The 16,928-nt window shown below is 36.3% G+C and overlaps 1 protein-coding gene across 1 annotated transcript in view; it reads left to right on the top strand.

Moving 5' to 3' along the window:
* Positions 1-16,928, top strand: part of GlyT (Glycine transporter) — a 333,350-nt gene that overhangs the window by 285,545 nt on the left and 30,877 nt on the right. Inside the window, exons 4-5 of the mRNA XM_069825108.1 lie at positions 6,410-6,563; positions 15,360-15,492. Coding sequence (XP_069681209.1) covers positions 6,410-6,563; positions 15,360-15,492 — 287 coding nt within the window. The remainder of the gene's footprint in view (positions 1-6,409; positions 6,564-15,359; positions 15,493-16,928) is intronic.

The raw sequence follows: 16,928 nt of genomic DNA, 5'->3' as shown, positions 1-16,928 counted from the left end.
ACTTTCTTTCAATAAATTATCGTGGCTCAGATTATACGAGAGGAGAAATTTACTTTCTCTTTCTCTTTTTCTCTCTCTGTCTCTCTCTCTCTCATACCGAATTTTGCACAATCTTTCTCGCTACTACTAAGATTTATTTCAAATCATCCGTCCTCAAGTGAGGTTGACCACTGGGATCCGGAATTAACAAACATAACAGATAAAGGGAAATGAAACGAGCAAAATAATGATTCGATTTGTATATTAAAACAAAAATTTACGTATTAACATATAGATGATAGTGTAGAATTTGAAGAGAGGCCTTCAGAATTTCCATTACAATCTTCTGAACCTCATAAAAGGGAATTTGAAAGGATTTAAGGATTTACATGCAAATTTTGGTAAACAACCCCTCGCTCCAAATAGTAAGCCCGTAACATCCCAGTTGTAAAGCAAAATGCCATATTTTTCACTGAGGTATGGAAGACAAGGTACATATTTAGCTCGCTTGTCATCATTTATCTGCAGTGCTTGATTTGTGTCTCGTTCAAAGCAAATCGTAAGGTCTAAGACCATCACTTTCTGGGTTCTTCTATCGATGGCAATTATATCGACTCTTCTATGAGAATCATCTTCAGACACACAATGAATCTCCTCATGTACTTCCCATCCTCTGTTTCTTAGCAGGTTGGCAATTGCTGTACGGGCACGATGGTGTCTGTTGTTACGCAGTAGCTCTCCCTTCTTACAGAACCCCAGTACGTGGCCAAGTGTTTCAGTAAATAACTTAAATACTCAATCACAACACAATAAAACGCTAGAAATTCAATTTAACAGACAATCTCTATATTCCTCATCTTTCACTGTTGCTACTTCTCGTCACTGGCATTCTCTCCCGCGTGAATTCAAGGGCTGCCGAATTTTGATTTCTTTTAAATATAAATTAGAAGAATATCTTATGATGAGTTGTCAGACCTAACGCGTTGCAAATATTTAATGCAATGTATTTCATTGTGCTTATTTTTATTTTTTGGTTCTTATTTTTGTTGTGTACACTTAATTCAATTGTGTTTATAATGTTGTGTACTTGCTTTTAATTTAGTATCAATATATATTCCAATGTGTATTATTATTTTTGTGTAAATTTTATTGAATTATCAGCTTCTGATTTTATATGATTTTAACAACATTAATATATATTCCACTAGTAAATTTTAGAATGTGAAATCATATTTATTTGCGGGGTACATTTACCAAGTGCAGAAAACACTTAGGCTACAAAATACCGGCACGCAAATAAACTTAACTTGCTTCGTGAACACTTACAATTCTCAGTCTCGTATTTCTCTCGTTTTTTACGTCTCCTTTTGTTTCCAGGCACGTAGACGTAAGCTGTGTAGAATCCATTCATTATGAAGAGAAGTGCAAAGCAAAACAAAATACTGCGATCTCTTGTCTAATGAGCAAACTTCAGACTTCTCAACTATAGCTACACAAGGCTAGATAGAGTTACTTTAACTTCGTGTACCCTTCATGCTCAGAAACGCCCGGAAAATGTAAACTGATCACTTAAGCCTTGGTTTTTCTGAACTGACGCATGCGACGTGCGAGGCCCGCCTCGCACAAATCCGGACTACACTAGAGACAGTGAGTGGTTTCTATAACTGCGAGATGCGAGGTCGCATGCGTCGGTTCAGAAAAACCAAGACTTTACGCTCCAAACCTAATGTTTGAGACCGAACGCGCGACGTGTTTCATTTTGCATAATAATAATAATAATAATAATAATAATAATAATAATAATAATAATAATAATAATAATAATCCGTGGCGCTACAGCCCGTGAAGGGCCTAGACCGACCAGCCGGCTGCTGGCTTCACGCCCACATGCCGAAGCAGAGGTGGACGATCATCCAACCAGAATGGCGGTATCGTGTGGTTAGCACGATGATCCCCCCAGCCGTTATAGCTGGTATTCGCAAACGGATTTCGCTACCTATCGTAGCTCCCCAAGTGCATCACGATGCTGGGTGGGCACCGGTCCCATACACTGGCCGAAATTTCATGAGAAAATTTCTTCCCCATGAGGACTCGAACCAGCGCGCATTCCGTAACGCGAGTCCTAGGCAGGATGCCTTAGGCCACGACGCCACGGCGCGGGACTTCATTTTGCATACGAATCTGAAATACATCAGTAAAGTAAGGAACTAACGTCTTCCTATATCCCGTGTTCCTTAAACCTCTAGGCAATGTTTTGGTGTCTCAACTTCGTTCCCTACTCTGAGTCATTCGTCCAAGAGTCCTCACCTAGGAGTGACGCACAGAAACTGTAGCTATACACTGCTCCGTCGATTTAGTACAATGCGTTTGCGTTTAAAGAAAGCAGAAAACAGTACAACGTGGTAAGGCATCGTGTCACAAACACTTTCAAGTCTGAGTATTTCTGACATAGTAAATATTATTCAACGCCTTGAACACGGCACAAATGTTAAGGATATTGCTGGAGAGGGTAAGGTAATATTTATTTATTTTTATTTTTATTTTTTCTTTATTTATTTATTTAATCCTTTATTTATTTATTTATTTAATCCTTCATTTATCTATTTATTTATTTATTCATTCATTCATAACTTCACTCATTCTTTTTTATTATGTTATTTTACGACGCTTTATCAACAGCTTAGGTTATTTAGCGTCTGAATGAGATGAAGGAGATAATGCCGGTGAAATGAGTCCGGGGTCCAGCACCGAAAGTTACCCAGCATTTGCTCATATTGAGTTGAGGGAAAACCCCGGAAAAAACCTCAACTAGGTAACTTGCCTCGACCGGGAATCGAACCCGGGCCACCTGGTTTCGCGGCCAGACGCGCTAACCGTTACCCCACAGGTGTGGACCACTCATTCTTTCCCTTCTTCCTTCGTTTGTTTATTTCTTAACTTATTTATTTATTTATTTATTTATTTATTTATTTATTTATTTATTATTGCATTTTCTTTATATATATATATAGGAAATAAAATTAATTTATATTGTTACCGTTATATCACATTCGCTTCTCATAATGAATTAAGAACTTTTAAAACACCCATTCCCGTATGATCGACTTTTTACTGTCCATAATATTCCTAGACTTTCTTATTTTATTTCAGTGGTATTTAATTTTTTTGTTAGCGTACCCCCAAACTGCACTGCAACTAATAGAGTGTAGTTACTTTTGCAGCAGTTTTCAGCGTTGTCCTCGGTTCACCATGAGAGGTGGACTACATAGTACCGTATGTAATGATTAATGGAGCAATGGTGGGATGACGAAACAAACCATCTCTGAGGAGGTAAAATATAAAACAAAGTAAACGACGTGACGCTATCAGAGGTAGACTTCTGATTACTATTCTGATATGAATGAGCATAGAGTAAGTTAAACTGCCAAGCCTTGAGAATTTTTTTTTTTTATTTTAGTAGGTTATTTTACGACGCTTTATCAACATCTCAGGTTATTTAGCGTCTGAATGAGATGAAGGTGATAATGCCGGTGAAATGAGTCCGGGATCTAGCACCGAAAGTTACCCAGCATTTGCTCGTATTGAGTTGAGGGAAAATTCCGGAAAAATCTCAACCAGGTAACTTGCCCAAACCGGGAATCGAACCCGGCTCACCTGGTGTCGCGGCCAGACGCGCTAGCCGTTACTCCACAGGTGTGGACTCCTTGAAAATTTAACATCAGTATCATCATCATGAACAACAGCACGGCATGAATCGATCGGCCAGTACCGTCCCCATTAGAACTGCTCGGAACTTAATCTTGGCTTCCACGTGCTCTACACTCAAACATCATTCGATCTTCCTCTATTCGCATGAGTTGTATTCATATCTATTACTCGCAATGTATTTCTAATATCTATAATAAGCTGGTGATGCTGGAAGGATACTACCACAGTCTAGTATATACAGTCGCGAAGCTCAATACGTAGTAAATATGCAAACATTAGATAGTTGCCCACCACTAGGATCGCTAATATCGCCTCATTACAGGCAATGCAAAATAGTACCGCCACAGTCTATTGTTTCTAGCACCCTCAAAACTCAAGCTTCGTGACTGTATATAATAGACTGTGATACTACCACTGCTAACAAACTCCAAAACCTCATTTCAGCCGCTTCTATTTCTTTTTTTTTTTCCGCACTTCTCAGTTTCAAAGCTCCCGATCCATGTATTAAGAGTGGCAGTGCCTTCGACCTATAAAATTTTAATGTGGTCTATTGTTACTTTCTTCTTTACACATCTTCTAATTATGCCGCGTATTCTAAGGTACCTGTTTAATTTTCCTATCATGCCTCCGTTCTTGAGATAATTTACTTTGCAGTCAGGATAATTGAAACACTAAACTTGCTACATTCTTTGAGTTCCTATCACTATTTTAAGTCTTTTATGTTGAGTGTCAACAGTGCCGCTCTTTTACTTTTCTCTTTTGATATTTCAAAATTTAATTTGTGTTATTTTACCACAACTTGTACGGTCGTAATCATCATCAATTCATCATCATCATCATTATTATTATTATTATTATTATTATTATTATTATTATTATTTACTTTAGCTAAAGGCGAGTTATCTCGAGAAATTTGTTTAGCACTCCCTGATTTGACTCGGAAAGTACGTACAAACTACTGAAATTGAGCGGAAAGTGAAAATCCCTGATCACATACAGAGTGACTTACGAGGATTTACCGTCCTTCACGGAGCTTATTTCCGAAGACATTCAGAGCAAAAATGTCATATAAACATTTGTCCTAATCTTAATATTTTCAGAGTTACACTAATTTGAAGTTGTTTGTAAAATACCTTTATTCTTGAGTTATAAGGGTAAAAGAATATTACAGATAAAGAATTAACTATTCAGAAGTATCATTTCTTTAATTAGCTAGTATTCCGAAGCTAAAAATATGTTGTGAATTCCATAGTTGCTTCGTACAGAATTTTTTTTTTTTTCGGTTTTTAACTACAAAATTACATTTTCTTGCGCATTTATCACAATAATTGTTACAAATCACCCCACTCTTGTAAATTATTTAAGACTGTACATTAATATGCATAATTAAACTGTAAAGCAGCCGCGGCGAAAATGCGACTCACGAGCACATTGTGGCTCGCAGTGCTTTTCTCTCGCTTCCTACCTACAACCCCCACCCTCTCACTCACTGGAGTCAAACTCCGTTCTATTTGTATTTGTCTCTGACCTGCGAGTGGCGTATCGTCGCAATATCTCTCTCGAAACCATGTACCTCTATAAAAAAAAGAAAGTTTCAAGTAGGATGGGAGGATGCATTCTTTTGCTTACAATATGATGAGAATATTAAATGTATGATTTGTTCACAAATATTACTAGGAAAACGGTTGTATAACATAAAACGGCATTATAAGTTACTACATGTTACTGATGAAACATTAAAAGGTTAAGTGTTATTATTATTATTATTATTATTATTATTATTATTATTATTATTATTATCATTATTATTATTACTATTATTATTATTATTATTATTATTATTATTATTATTATCTCTGTACGTCGATTCTTTTACAGCAGATGTACGAATAATGTGGTTAGATTTTCAATTTAAACTCACAGATTTACAATGTGACGTTAAATGAAAGCTAGATGTAAGGACTTGACAGATATTGAACTTTTCAAATCTTTGGAAAAAAATAAATATTTGAAGCTTCGTTCTTTCGGTTGCTCTGTTGAAGCCATGTTCGCTGTAACTTAAGTTTGTGAAAAGTTATTTTCAACAATGAAAATAGTAAAAATCAAATTTAGATCACGACTGACAGACAAATACCTTCGTGATCAACTACGATTGGCAGTAAGTGACATAATTCCTGATTTTGAAACTTTGTCGCAGAGACATTCTGAAGACAGTTAATTTTAGGTTGTGATAATATGTCCTATGTTTTCTTGTTCATTTCTTTCTTCGTTACACGTCCTAAACAACTTCCCCTTCGGTTGTCCGTCTCCCTCCATAGGTGCTATGCACGTTGCAGCTTACACAGTGGCTCGGCGCACCATGGCCTTTTCGCCACGGCTGCTGTAAAGAATCAAGTTCCGAAACTCGTATGATTTGTAACAATTTTTTTTTTGTAAGTGCGTAAGAATGATGTCATTTTAGTTAAAAACTGAAAAATAAAATCTTTGCAAAACAATTAACATATTTCTCACTATCTCTCGTGTAGTCCGGACTTGTGCGAGGCGGACCTCGCACGTCGCATGCGTCGGTTCAGAAAAACCAAGACTTAAAGAAACATTAGGTCTACTATGCACCAACCGCAAACCTCTCACCTAAGGCTAACCCTCTTCACCGTTACTTGGCTAAGCAAATGTAAGTCCAATTTGAAAACCGTATTTCTCATTGATATGTCTTCCATTTCAGACTGCTATTCTTATGAGGAGGCGGACAAATGCACGGCAGGAAATGGGACCTACTATCGCCGCAGATGCTACTCAGCGTTAGAAGCGGCTGCAAAAAACATCACGCATCAGTCGGACCAAGATATGCGACGACCACCGGCAGAGGAATACTTTACGTGAGTATTTTCAAGATAAACGCAGAATAAATATGGGAAATACCTGTTATTATTCGGTTGAAAAGCTTTTATCATCCAGTCTGCTGTCAAAAAATCTGAAAGTTAGAATTTATAAAACAGTTATATTACCGGTTGTTCTTTATGGTTGTGAAACTTCGACTCTCACTTAGAGAGAGGAACTTAGGTTAAGGGTGTTTGAGAATAAGTTGCTTAGGAAAATATTGGGGGCTAAGAGGGATGAAGTTACAGGAGAATGGAGAAAGTTACACAACACAGAACTGCTCGTATTGTATTCTTCACCTGACAATTAGGAACATTAAATCTAGACGTTTGAGATGGGCAGGGCATGTAGCACGTATGGGCGAATCCAGAAATGCATGTAGAGTGTTAGTTGGGAGACCGGAGGGAAAAAGACCTTTGGGGAGGCCGAGACCTAGATGGGAAGATAATATTAAAATGGATTTGAGGGAGGTGGGATATGATGGTAGAGACTGGATTAATGTTGCTCAGGATAGGGACCAATGGCGGGCTTATGTGAGGGCGGCAATGAACCTCCGGGTTCCTTAAAATCCAGTAAGTAAGTATTTTCAAGATATTGAGACGGTAATAGAAACAATTGTAGTCACAAATTATAATAATAATTTTCATTGAATCTCTGGATCTCGCTAAGCACTACACACGAGATTGACGTCTGATTTGTGTTGCGTTATTTTATGATAAAATGAAACTGACAAGGGAACGTTCAACACTGGAAGGTTCGAAAGGACCTTCAAATTTTGTATACTGAAAGGTTATATTGAATTATAAGAAGTTTTCTACGAATTTTTATTTTTCGAAATCGGCCTATAAGACAGTTAAATAGTACTTGGAATATTAGTGATAGTTTGGTAGTTCGCAAGTCCTGATGCTGTCTCTCGGAAGAAAGCAATCTCTGTGTAGTACCCGTGTCGCTAGGCAGTGACTGGTAAGTACGCAATCTGACATCGAACACAACAGTGTACAACCCGAGAGCATAGTCACGGCCGGTGTAAACACCATGCGCGTGAGCATTGGACGAGTCTATGAGCTGCGGAACGTAACCAGGAGGTTCATAGGCCAGTTTGATGCAATCGATGAGAGAGTTGTACTGGCGGTGAGGAAAACCTCAACTTGTAGTGAAATCAGTCCATTGACAAGTAAATTAAACAATAGAGTCAATGTTTTTACTCGGTCTGTAGCATGTGTTCTCTGTCGCACACATTCACTGTTCTTGTCGCACTGCCTCCAAACGTGTATCCCCACTGCTTTCCCCTCCACGTGCCTCTCGCGCCGGTCACCGGCCTTGACTATGCTGTCGGTCTGTACTGTAGCTATAGAGTTATAGGTTTAATTTGAGAGAAATCGAATACTCTACTATACTAGTCTGATTGTTCACGTGATGGAATCTTTCACCATATTTACATATACAGGAGCAAGTACTAAAGGCTGATTCACAATAAACCGGGAATGGAAACAACATCGAGAACGATTACGGAAATACATTTATTGTAACATTATTTCCGTTCTCGTTGTCGTTTCCGTTCCCGGTTTATTGTGAATGAGCCTTAACTTGAATTAAATTACATTAATCGATTAAATAAAATCTCAAGTTACTATTAGAACTACTGCTTACTTATTGGTTATTCCTTTTTGTGTTTCAAAGAGAGAGGATTACATCGATGCATAATTCCTAAAATAAAGACAAGTTATCAATTTACCTATTTAGTAACTGAATACAAAATTCACGTTGTACAGTACTTCAAATAGCTTCACATAGCTAAATGTGTTGAAAATTGCATTAAATTTTTTCAAAGAAAGTGTTTATTTTATTTATATGATTATTACATTTATTTTACGTTGAGCACAAAAGACATAATATGAAAATTATGACACATAGTAATTGAGTCATAGCATAATTGATTACTACAAGTTTATCATCTAACATAATTTCTGCTGAACTTCGTACCATTCTAGCGTATGTTCTTATGGACAATAGTTTAAATCACTGGTTCCGAACATAAAAAGTAAGTCCATTAAACATATTAAGGTTTAAAGATACACAGTAGACTCTCCTAAATTCGACAGAACAGAATTGAAAGTTCAGTCCAATAAGGGTAGTGGATGTGGCAGGTGAAATGAATACAAATTCTTATTGGTTATCCATCAACGAATACAGTACTGTACTTGCATTTCCTGCCCGCCCCGAGACTTGTGTATGCGCTTCTAGTACCACAGTGGGTTTCGACAGTTCCGTCTCACAAACGGCACAATTCTCAAATAGAAAAAGAAGAGTTCATTAATTTAAAATCAGTGATTAAATATGGATGTTCTAATTAATCAAATATTCTGTTTTCCTTTAACAAAAGTATCACTACAAGACACAGAACCAATTCCCATTCAAATGGCAAACCCATTTCTTAGTGCCCATATAGGAGAGTGTCTAATTCTCCTACGTAAGCAGTCGAACTTGTTTTCTGCCGAACTTAAGAGCTTCCACTGTACTATGTAGTATGCAGCAACAGTTTTATTTGATGTGCGTGGTGCAATAAGAATTTATGTTTTCATCATTTCAGTAACAATTCACAATTTTGTTCTGTTTATGTTCAGTTAGACTGTAGTGTGTATAGACAACCAGAAGGGGTGGAAGAATAGAATAAGAGAAATAAACAAGGGATAGTGACAGGTTCTAAGAAAGTCGAGCCTGTGTCGTTGGGCTTTGTATTGTATTTGTGTAGGCCTACTTATTATAAAATGTACTGTTATAGGTTTATTGTGAGATAATTAAACCTACCGTACCAATTTAATATACTATGAGTTTGTTTAATTCCATGAAATCAGTTTATATTTTGTTCGTAATGATAAACCCTATTTAACTGTGCTGTTTACAAAGGTTGAGTTGCAGCCTTGTTTCTCCGTCTCTGTCAGTTGCTACACTCGAAAGACTCCGCAACTGGTACTACATTCATATACCTACGTAGGTTCACAGCGATATTCGGAACATCGTTTTAATACCCTGCATATTATGTTCGCAACTTTTTTTTTTGGAACATCATCTTATACTAATAAGTAGAGCCCGGATGTTTGGCAAAATGCCTTTTTTACTGGGTTGAAATAAATCATTGCAAATTAAGCTTTCAGGAATAACTCCCTGTAAAGTTAATTTGAATAATTTCGATACCCGGCCCCGGAACAATTTTTCCCTCGAAATTATTCGAAGTAAATCATTATTTGCATAGATATAAATGCGATTTGGAGTAAATCAAAGCGATAAAGTCAATTTTTATTTTGCCTATTTTGCCTTTTTAATGTGTTTCTCACTAATTAAATGCCTGTTTTGTCATTTTAAAGCAATATTTATTGTTATTTGCAATTTTCTAATTAACTGTAATGTAAAGTGTATGAAATTTAAATATTTGAAACAATGACTAACTTTACTAAATAAAAGTAATTCATTTCAGTGCTTAATCTGCTAATAATCGTGTTTTAATACTATTGATATAATATGAGTAATGATCGACAATCCACAGTTACAAATATAATATTGTCATGTCTTCACGATACCAACAATCAGCTTTATAATTTTAAATATTAAGCTCGTTCTCATAGAAGTTGTCACGTATCATTGCCAATTGATTTCTTTCAGATTTTCAAATCTTACTATAACAATTTTGTGCTACACGTGTTTATTATTGTAGGAGAAAGAAATTTGAGTGAGGAACAGTCGTTATTGTCGGGTGACAAGCTATAAGATCGGTTAGCTAGAATGTCTAAATTCAGTACACCATTGAAAGTAAACTTCATGCTTACGTTAGTGAATTTAGTGCCCATTTGTTTTCAACCGATGAAACAGTTTTGTTATGTAAGGTTTGTGAAAAAATAGTTAATCAAAAAGAAGTATTTTATAAGTCAACATGTGTTTCCTACGAAGTAAATATGAGAGTTATGTTGATATAATTTAAATTTATTGCTAAAATATGTTATGCATTTTTTTAATTTATAATGCCTTTTTCAAAGATTATTGTGCCTTTTTTGCGTTTTATTGCCTTTTTTGCCTGCCTATTTTAACTCTTATAAATGCCTAAACATCCGGGCTCTACTAAAAAGACATATCAGTGTGCAAATTTGAAGGTCCTACGCAACCTTCCAGTGTTGACCGTTCCCTTGTGAGAGATGGTATAATTTATATATATATATATATATATATATATATGTGTGTGTGTGTGTGTGTGTGTGTGTGTGTGTGTGTGTGTGTGTGTGTGTGTGTGTGTGTGTGTATATATATATATTTCTCTGGAAAAATAAACGAGTTTTCTTAAGGTCGAGATGGTTTTGTTCAGGCTTTTGGTATGTCTGGTATATAGGCCTAGCCTACGCTTTTTAGTAGATAAAGTAGATATACAAATAGATTTACCCTGGACAGAAGATATGAGTGCTTTCTCGCGTAGTGCAACATAATGGTGGTACCACTGGGTTGCGTGATGGTTTTGTGTGAAAATGTGTGAGAAAATCATCGGTCGTGTATATAAAAAATTGAAGGTGTTGGGGTGATAGATTATTTCAATTTTTAACTATTTTATGTTTTTTTTTTCAAGTCAACTGATGTCCTATATGAATTCTTCACATTCCAAAGTACCTTCCCTCTGAAAATTAAACCACTTTCCCATTTTTTTTTTTTTTTTGTTAAAAATCTTCAGTGTGGCGTAGGTTATCTGCATCATCTGGTTTCATGCAATATTTCAACATTTTCCGGGAAGTTTATCAACAGTAATCTCACTAGAGGTTTTGATTTATCTAGAGAAAATCAAAACTCGAGTGGGATTTAAATGACTATTACAAGATTAGAAGAAAAATATATAAATATTAGAAGTAACAAAGTACTCTAATACAATAAAATATTAATTGACTTACTGAAACTCTATTTCACTAATGTTAGCTTCACCGAAACGTTTGAACGGAGCCGCCATTTTCAGCTGACTGTCTATGCTGTAAACAAATGACGATCGCAAATCATGTTTTATAGTGCCGTAAAGAATTTGCAGTTTGAAATGTTGGAAAACAAAGAAACAAATGTTAGGATAATAAAAACAGGAGCAAGTATATAAAGATTAGAAGAAATAAAGTACTCTAATACATTAAAATAGATATTAATTGACTTACTAAAATTCTACTTCTCTAATGTCACCTACACCAAAATGTTTGAACGGAGCCGCCATTTTCAGTTGATTGTCTATGCTGTAAACAAATGACGATCGCAAATCATGTTTTATAGTGCCGTAAAGAATTTGCAGTTTGAAATGTTGGAAAACAAACAAACAAATGGTAGGATAATAAAAACAGGAGCAAGTATATAAAGATTAGAAGAAATAAAGTACTCTAATACAATAAAATAGATATTAACTGACTTACTAAAATTCTACTTCTCTAATGTCACCTTCGCCAAAATGTTTGAACGGAGCCGCTTTTTTCAGTCGACTATCTATGCGGGAAAAAATTACTATCGCAAAGCATGTTTTATAGTACCGTAAAGAATTTGCAGTTTGAAATGTTGGCAAACAAAGAAACAAATGCTAGGGTAGTGATAAAAACAAACAGATGCTAGGGAAGCGATAAAATTGTGCCATAAGCAGCCACGATTAGTTGAAAGACGTCCTTTCGTACCGTTTTATTGGTCAAAAGTAGTGTGACGTAGTAAAAGTTAATAGTCAACAAAATTTCATTATTTCTATAATTCTCGTTTTTCAATCTTTTTAATCATGAAAAAAGCAGCAGTTTTGGGATTTTTTCTCTCTCAAAATCGCGAAATACACGTTCTTCACAATCCCCGCAAATTCTCCCGTGAACCCACGGTGCCACAACATTTCATCCATTTAAAACATACGTATCGGTACTACACATTAAATAAATAATTTATTAGTTAATTGGAGACTCACCCTTCTCAGGAAAGAAACTGAAAGTGTTGTCTATTTTATGTGATACACGATCTACATCTTCTTAAGAAACTCTCATTTACACGCGTCAGTTCCTCCGCTGTAACGCTCTTATCTCATCAAGCTTTTCTTCTGACATATTCGTTCCTTTCTACGATCCCTTACAGAACCTATTTGGTAAAACTTATCCACTAAAACTAATACTATTTTCTTGACAATTGGGCTGTTGGCAAATTTACTTATAAATTTTTACCTTGTTCTGCCGCACCACACGGCTTCTTTCACTTTACGTACGTCTTTAAAATGTATATCCAATGACGCAGCGATTAGCTAACCACAAAACACTATTACACTGCACGAAAACAAGAGTAAGTCACGACTGATCTGCCCTCAGTTCAAGACAGCTAGAAGGGGAAAGTAGGGGAAAACCGGTTAAGTTCACGGAAGAAGTTACCGGAGATTGCGAGGAGATCGCGCTGGTAAGAGGCCGAAATGCGCACCGATATTTTTAAAAGATTTCCACTTCTCACTGTATATAACATAACGTGAAATTTACACCACAGTCTAGTATATACAGTGACGAAGCTTGAGTTTATGAGGGTACTAGGAACAATAGACTGTGCAGGTACTATTTCGCATTGTCTGTAATGAGGCGATAATAGCGATCCTACTGGTTAGCAACTATCTATGGATGCATATTTACTACGTATTGAGCTTCCTGACTGTATATACTAGACTGTAGTTACACTCCTTCGAGCTTCTCCTGCCCTACTGAAATTTGTTTATTATTAGGACGTCATCGTGCACGCCACACGAAGGTAGTCCACCAATTTTATATCTATACTGCGTTACAGAATGGTTGACAAGAGAAGTAAACGTTGCCAGCAGAGGAAGGGAGACTGATACTTGCTAATCAACCAATGGCAGAGGTCGAGTTCCAGGCTTATCTTGAAGTTGGGTGGAGGCAGAACGGTCTAGACCGCTCAACTTCAAGATAAACCTGGAACATGACCTCTGCCATTGGTTGATTAATAAGTATCCGTCTTTCTTCCTCTACCTACAATGTTTACGTCGCCTGTCAGACATCGTGGAACGCAGTACAATATTTGGGCTTAACAATACATGAAGGGCGAAAGATCAAACACTGACAAGGGTTCAGTTCCTAGAAGTAAATACATTATCAATATAAACTTCATCGCTCTCAACATCGCAGACACCATAATCACATCAATGTCATCACAATCTTGGCCCTCGATTGATATTTTATTTTTACTTTCTCATTATAAGAAGTGTTACGAGAAAATATTCTGATGCTGCATAATATTCGATTTCAGATTTTCGAGTAAATAAACGTTTTCAGTGTCATTCATATCACCATGCTCTCTCTCTCTCTCTCTCTCTCTCTCTCTCTCTCTCTACAAACAGCGCGCTTTTTCCTAAACTGTTTGGTGGATTTCGTTTATTTATATTGTTTATATCACTAAAGAACGATAACAGACTACAAATGATAACTTGAATATTATTTATATCGCTAACGAACATCAGCTTCTTGTCTATGCGGATGACGTGAATATATTAGGAGAAAATCCACAAACGATTAGGGAAAACGCGGAAATTCTAGTTGAAGCAAGTAAAGCGATAGGTTTGGAAGTAAATTCCGAAAAGACTAAGTACATGATTATGTCTCGTGACCAGAATATTGTACGAAATGGAACTATAAAAATTGGAGATTTATCCTTCGAAGAGGTGGAAAAATTCAAATATCTTGGATCAACAGTAACAAATGTAAATGACACTCGGGAGGAAATTAAACGCAGCATAAATATGGGAAATGCGTGTTATTATTAAGTTGAGAAGCTTTTGTCATCTAGTCTTCTGTCAAAAAATCTGAAAGTTAGAATTTATAAAACACTTATATTACAGGTTGTTCTTTATGGTTGTGAAGCTTGGACTCTCACTTTGAGAGAGGAACAGAGATTAAGGGTATTTGAGAATAAGGTTCTTAGAAAAATATTTGGGGCTAAGGGGGATGAAGTTACAGGAGAATGGAGAAAGTTACACAACGCAGAACTGCACGCATTGTATTCTTCACCTGACATAATTAGGAACATAAAATCCAGACGTTTGAGATGGGCAGGGTATGTAGCATGTATGGGCGAATCCAGAAATGCATATAGAGTGTTAGTTGGGAGGCCGGAGGGAAAAATACCTTTGGGGAGGCCGAGACGTAGATGGGAAGATAATATTAAAATGGATTTGAGGGAGTTGGGATATGATGATAGAGACTGGATTAATCTTGCTCAGGATAGGGACCATGGCGGGCTTATGCGAGGGCGGCAATGAACCTCTGGGTTCCTTAAAAGCCAGTAAGTAAGTAACGAACGATAACAAAATAAAATAACTTGAATATTATTTATAACGCGAAGAACGATGACAGAGTATAAATGATAACTTGAATATTATTTATATCACTAAAGAATGATAACAGAATATAAACGATAACTTGAATATTATTTACAGTATATCACTAAAGAACGATAACAAAATAAACTTGAACTAGGCTCGAACTCACAACTTTCGAATCATTAAGCGAACACACTACCGCTACTCTATGAGACCCAGATGTGAATGACTCCAGCTTAAAAATAATACTTCCGAAACTGCTTCTATAAGCGCATGCATCATGTAACATCACCGTTATCCGAAGTGGACTTAGAAAATATTCGCTGTTCACGAGTGCGGCCACTTTTTTTGACAGCTGTGCACCAACAATATTTTTGTTGAAGCTGTATTGATGCATGCAGACCTATGTAGTATAAACTATATCGTACACTGTTTGTGTGTTTCACAGGCGACGGGTGTTGGGATTGTCATCTGGGATTGAGGAAACAGGAGAAATTCGGCTGTCCATGGCACTATGCCTCCTGCTGGCTTGGATAATTGTATTTCTATGTCTCTGTAAGGGGGTGCAGTCATCAGGCAAGGTGAGTACCTGGGGAGTAACTGCAGTGACATGATATGGTATATCATGACAAACTAGTTACATTGCACTCAGCCATGTCGGTAGTTGTGTATTACGTGCTTGTTGCAACTGAAATTACATTTATGTCAAATGAACGCTATTTCTCCTTACATTTTCATACTCTATGAACTATGTATAAAGGAAATAAAATGACGATACAAAAATTAGAAGCTTTGACAGAAATATAAGCTTCCAGACAAGTACAGTGGCAATTCCTATAAATAAATTTCATTTTTATAAGAAATGAATCTCGAACCTTTCGATACTTCGAAGTATTCAGAGTGATAAATAGTTTTGGGAAAGGACTTATACAGTTACTTTTAGTTTTTGGGAGATTTTCTTTTGTCTTCCTTTTCTTTTTTTCCATTTCAGAGACAGATTAGACTACTTCGTCGATATAAGAGAAAGTCAGTGTCTACCTACTTAGATATAACACGCGGGGCAGGCCCCCTGCAATCGGCAAGAATCATGTTTAGGTAGAGCATGCAAGTCAAGAATAATATATTATACAGTAAGAAATAGATCATACGGAACTGGGTATTTAAGAGTTTTTAATTCATTTTAAAAAAAAATGAATCTGATACATCATTAATACAAATTAATTTTATTACCTAGAATATATCTATCTATAAAATGCAAAAATAAATAAATACATAATTTAAAAATAAGTAAATAACTACATAAATAAATATTACCTTAAACTCTCTATCAATATCCTTAATATTTGCGCCGTTTTTAAGGCGTTGAATAATATTTACTTTGTAAGAAAAACACATACGTGAACGTGTTTGTGACATGATGCCTTACCGGTATGCATAGACATGGATTTTCGTCACAGCAACAGAGCACGTTGTACTGTTTTGCTGGTTTATTTAGATTCAAATGCATTCTACTAAATCGACGGCGCAATTAGCCTAGGTATATTAAAGTTTATGGGAACATGTGATGCTTCCATCTTTTTTCCGCGTTTTACAGAAATTTGTCTTTTCTGTCATTCAAAATTATTTTATTACAGTAGGTAGTAAAATAATGCCCCCCACTGTAAAATAATCGTCGTGCGGTTCGGATTACCATCAGCAGTAGTCTGTAAGAAGAATTCCTAAGAAAATAGCATGGTAAACGATTCAGTATTGTCACCGTCCATGCAACGCGCGTAAGCAATCTTTAGAATTAGAAATGCCATATAAACGATCACGCAAGACATGCTTCAAAAAACTTAGACCGAAATTGATTATTCATTAAACGCCATTAGAGCAAGAAGAAGCACGCATGTGGAAACTGTGTAACTAAACAGCCAACACACATTATGTTAGGTTAGGTCACGGTGGCTACAGGTTAGGACGACCCTTTGCACGTCGGCCATACTGAAGCCTATTGTGCACCCCGAATGTTATGGGA

This window comes from Periplaneta americana, chromosome 4 (genome assembly GCF_040183065.1).
Source record: "Periplaneta americana isolate PAMFEO1 chromosome 4, P.americana_PAMFEO1_priV1, whole genome shotgun sequence".
NCBI lineage: Eukaryota > Metazoa > Arthropoda > Insecta > Blattodea > Blattidae > Periplaneta > Periplaneta americana.
The sequence above is the reverse complement of the archived record's forward strand: the minus strand, read 5'-3'. Positions and strand labels throughout refer to the sequence as shown.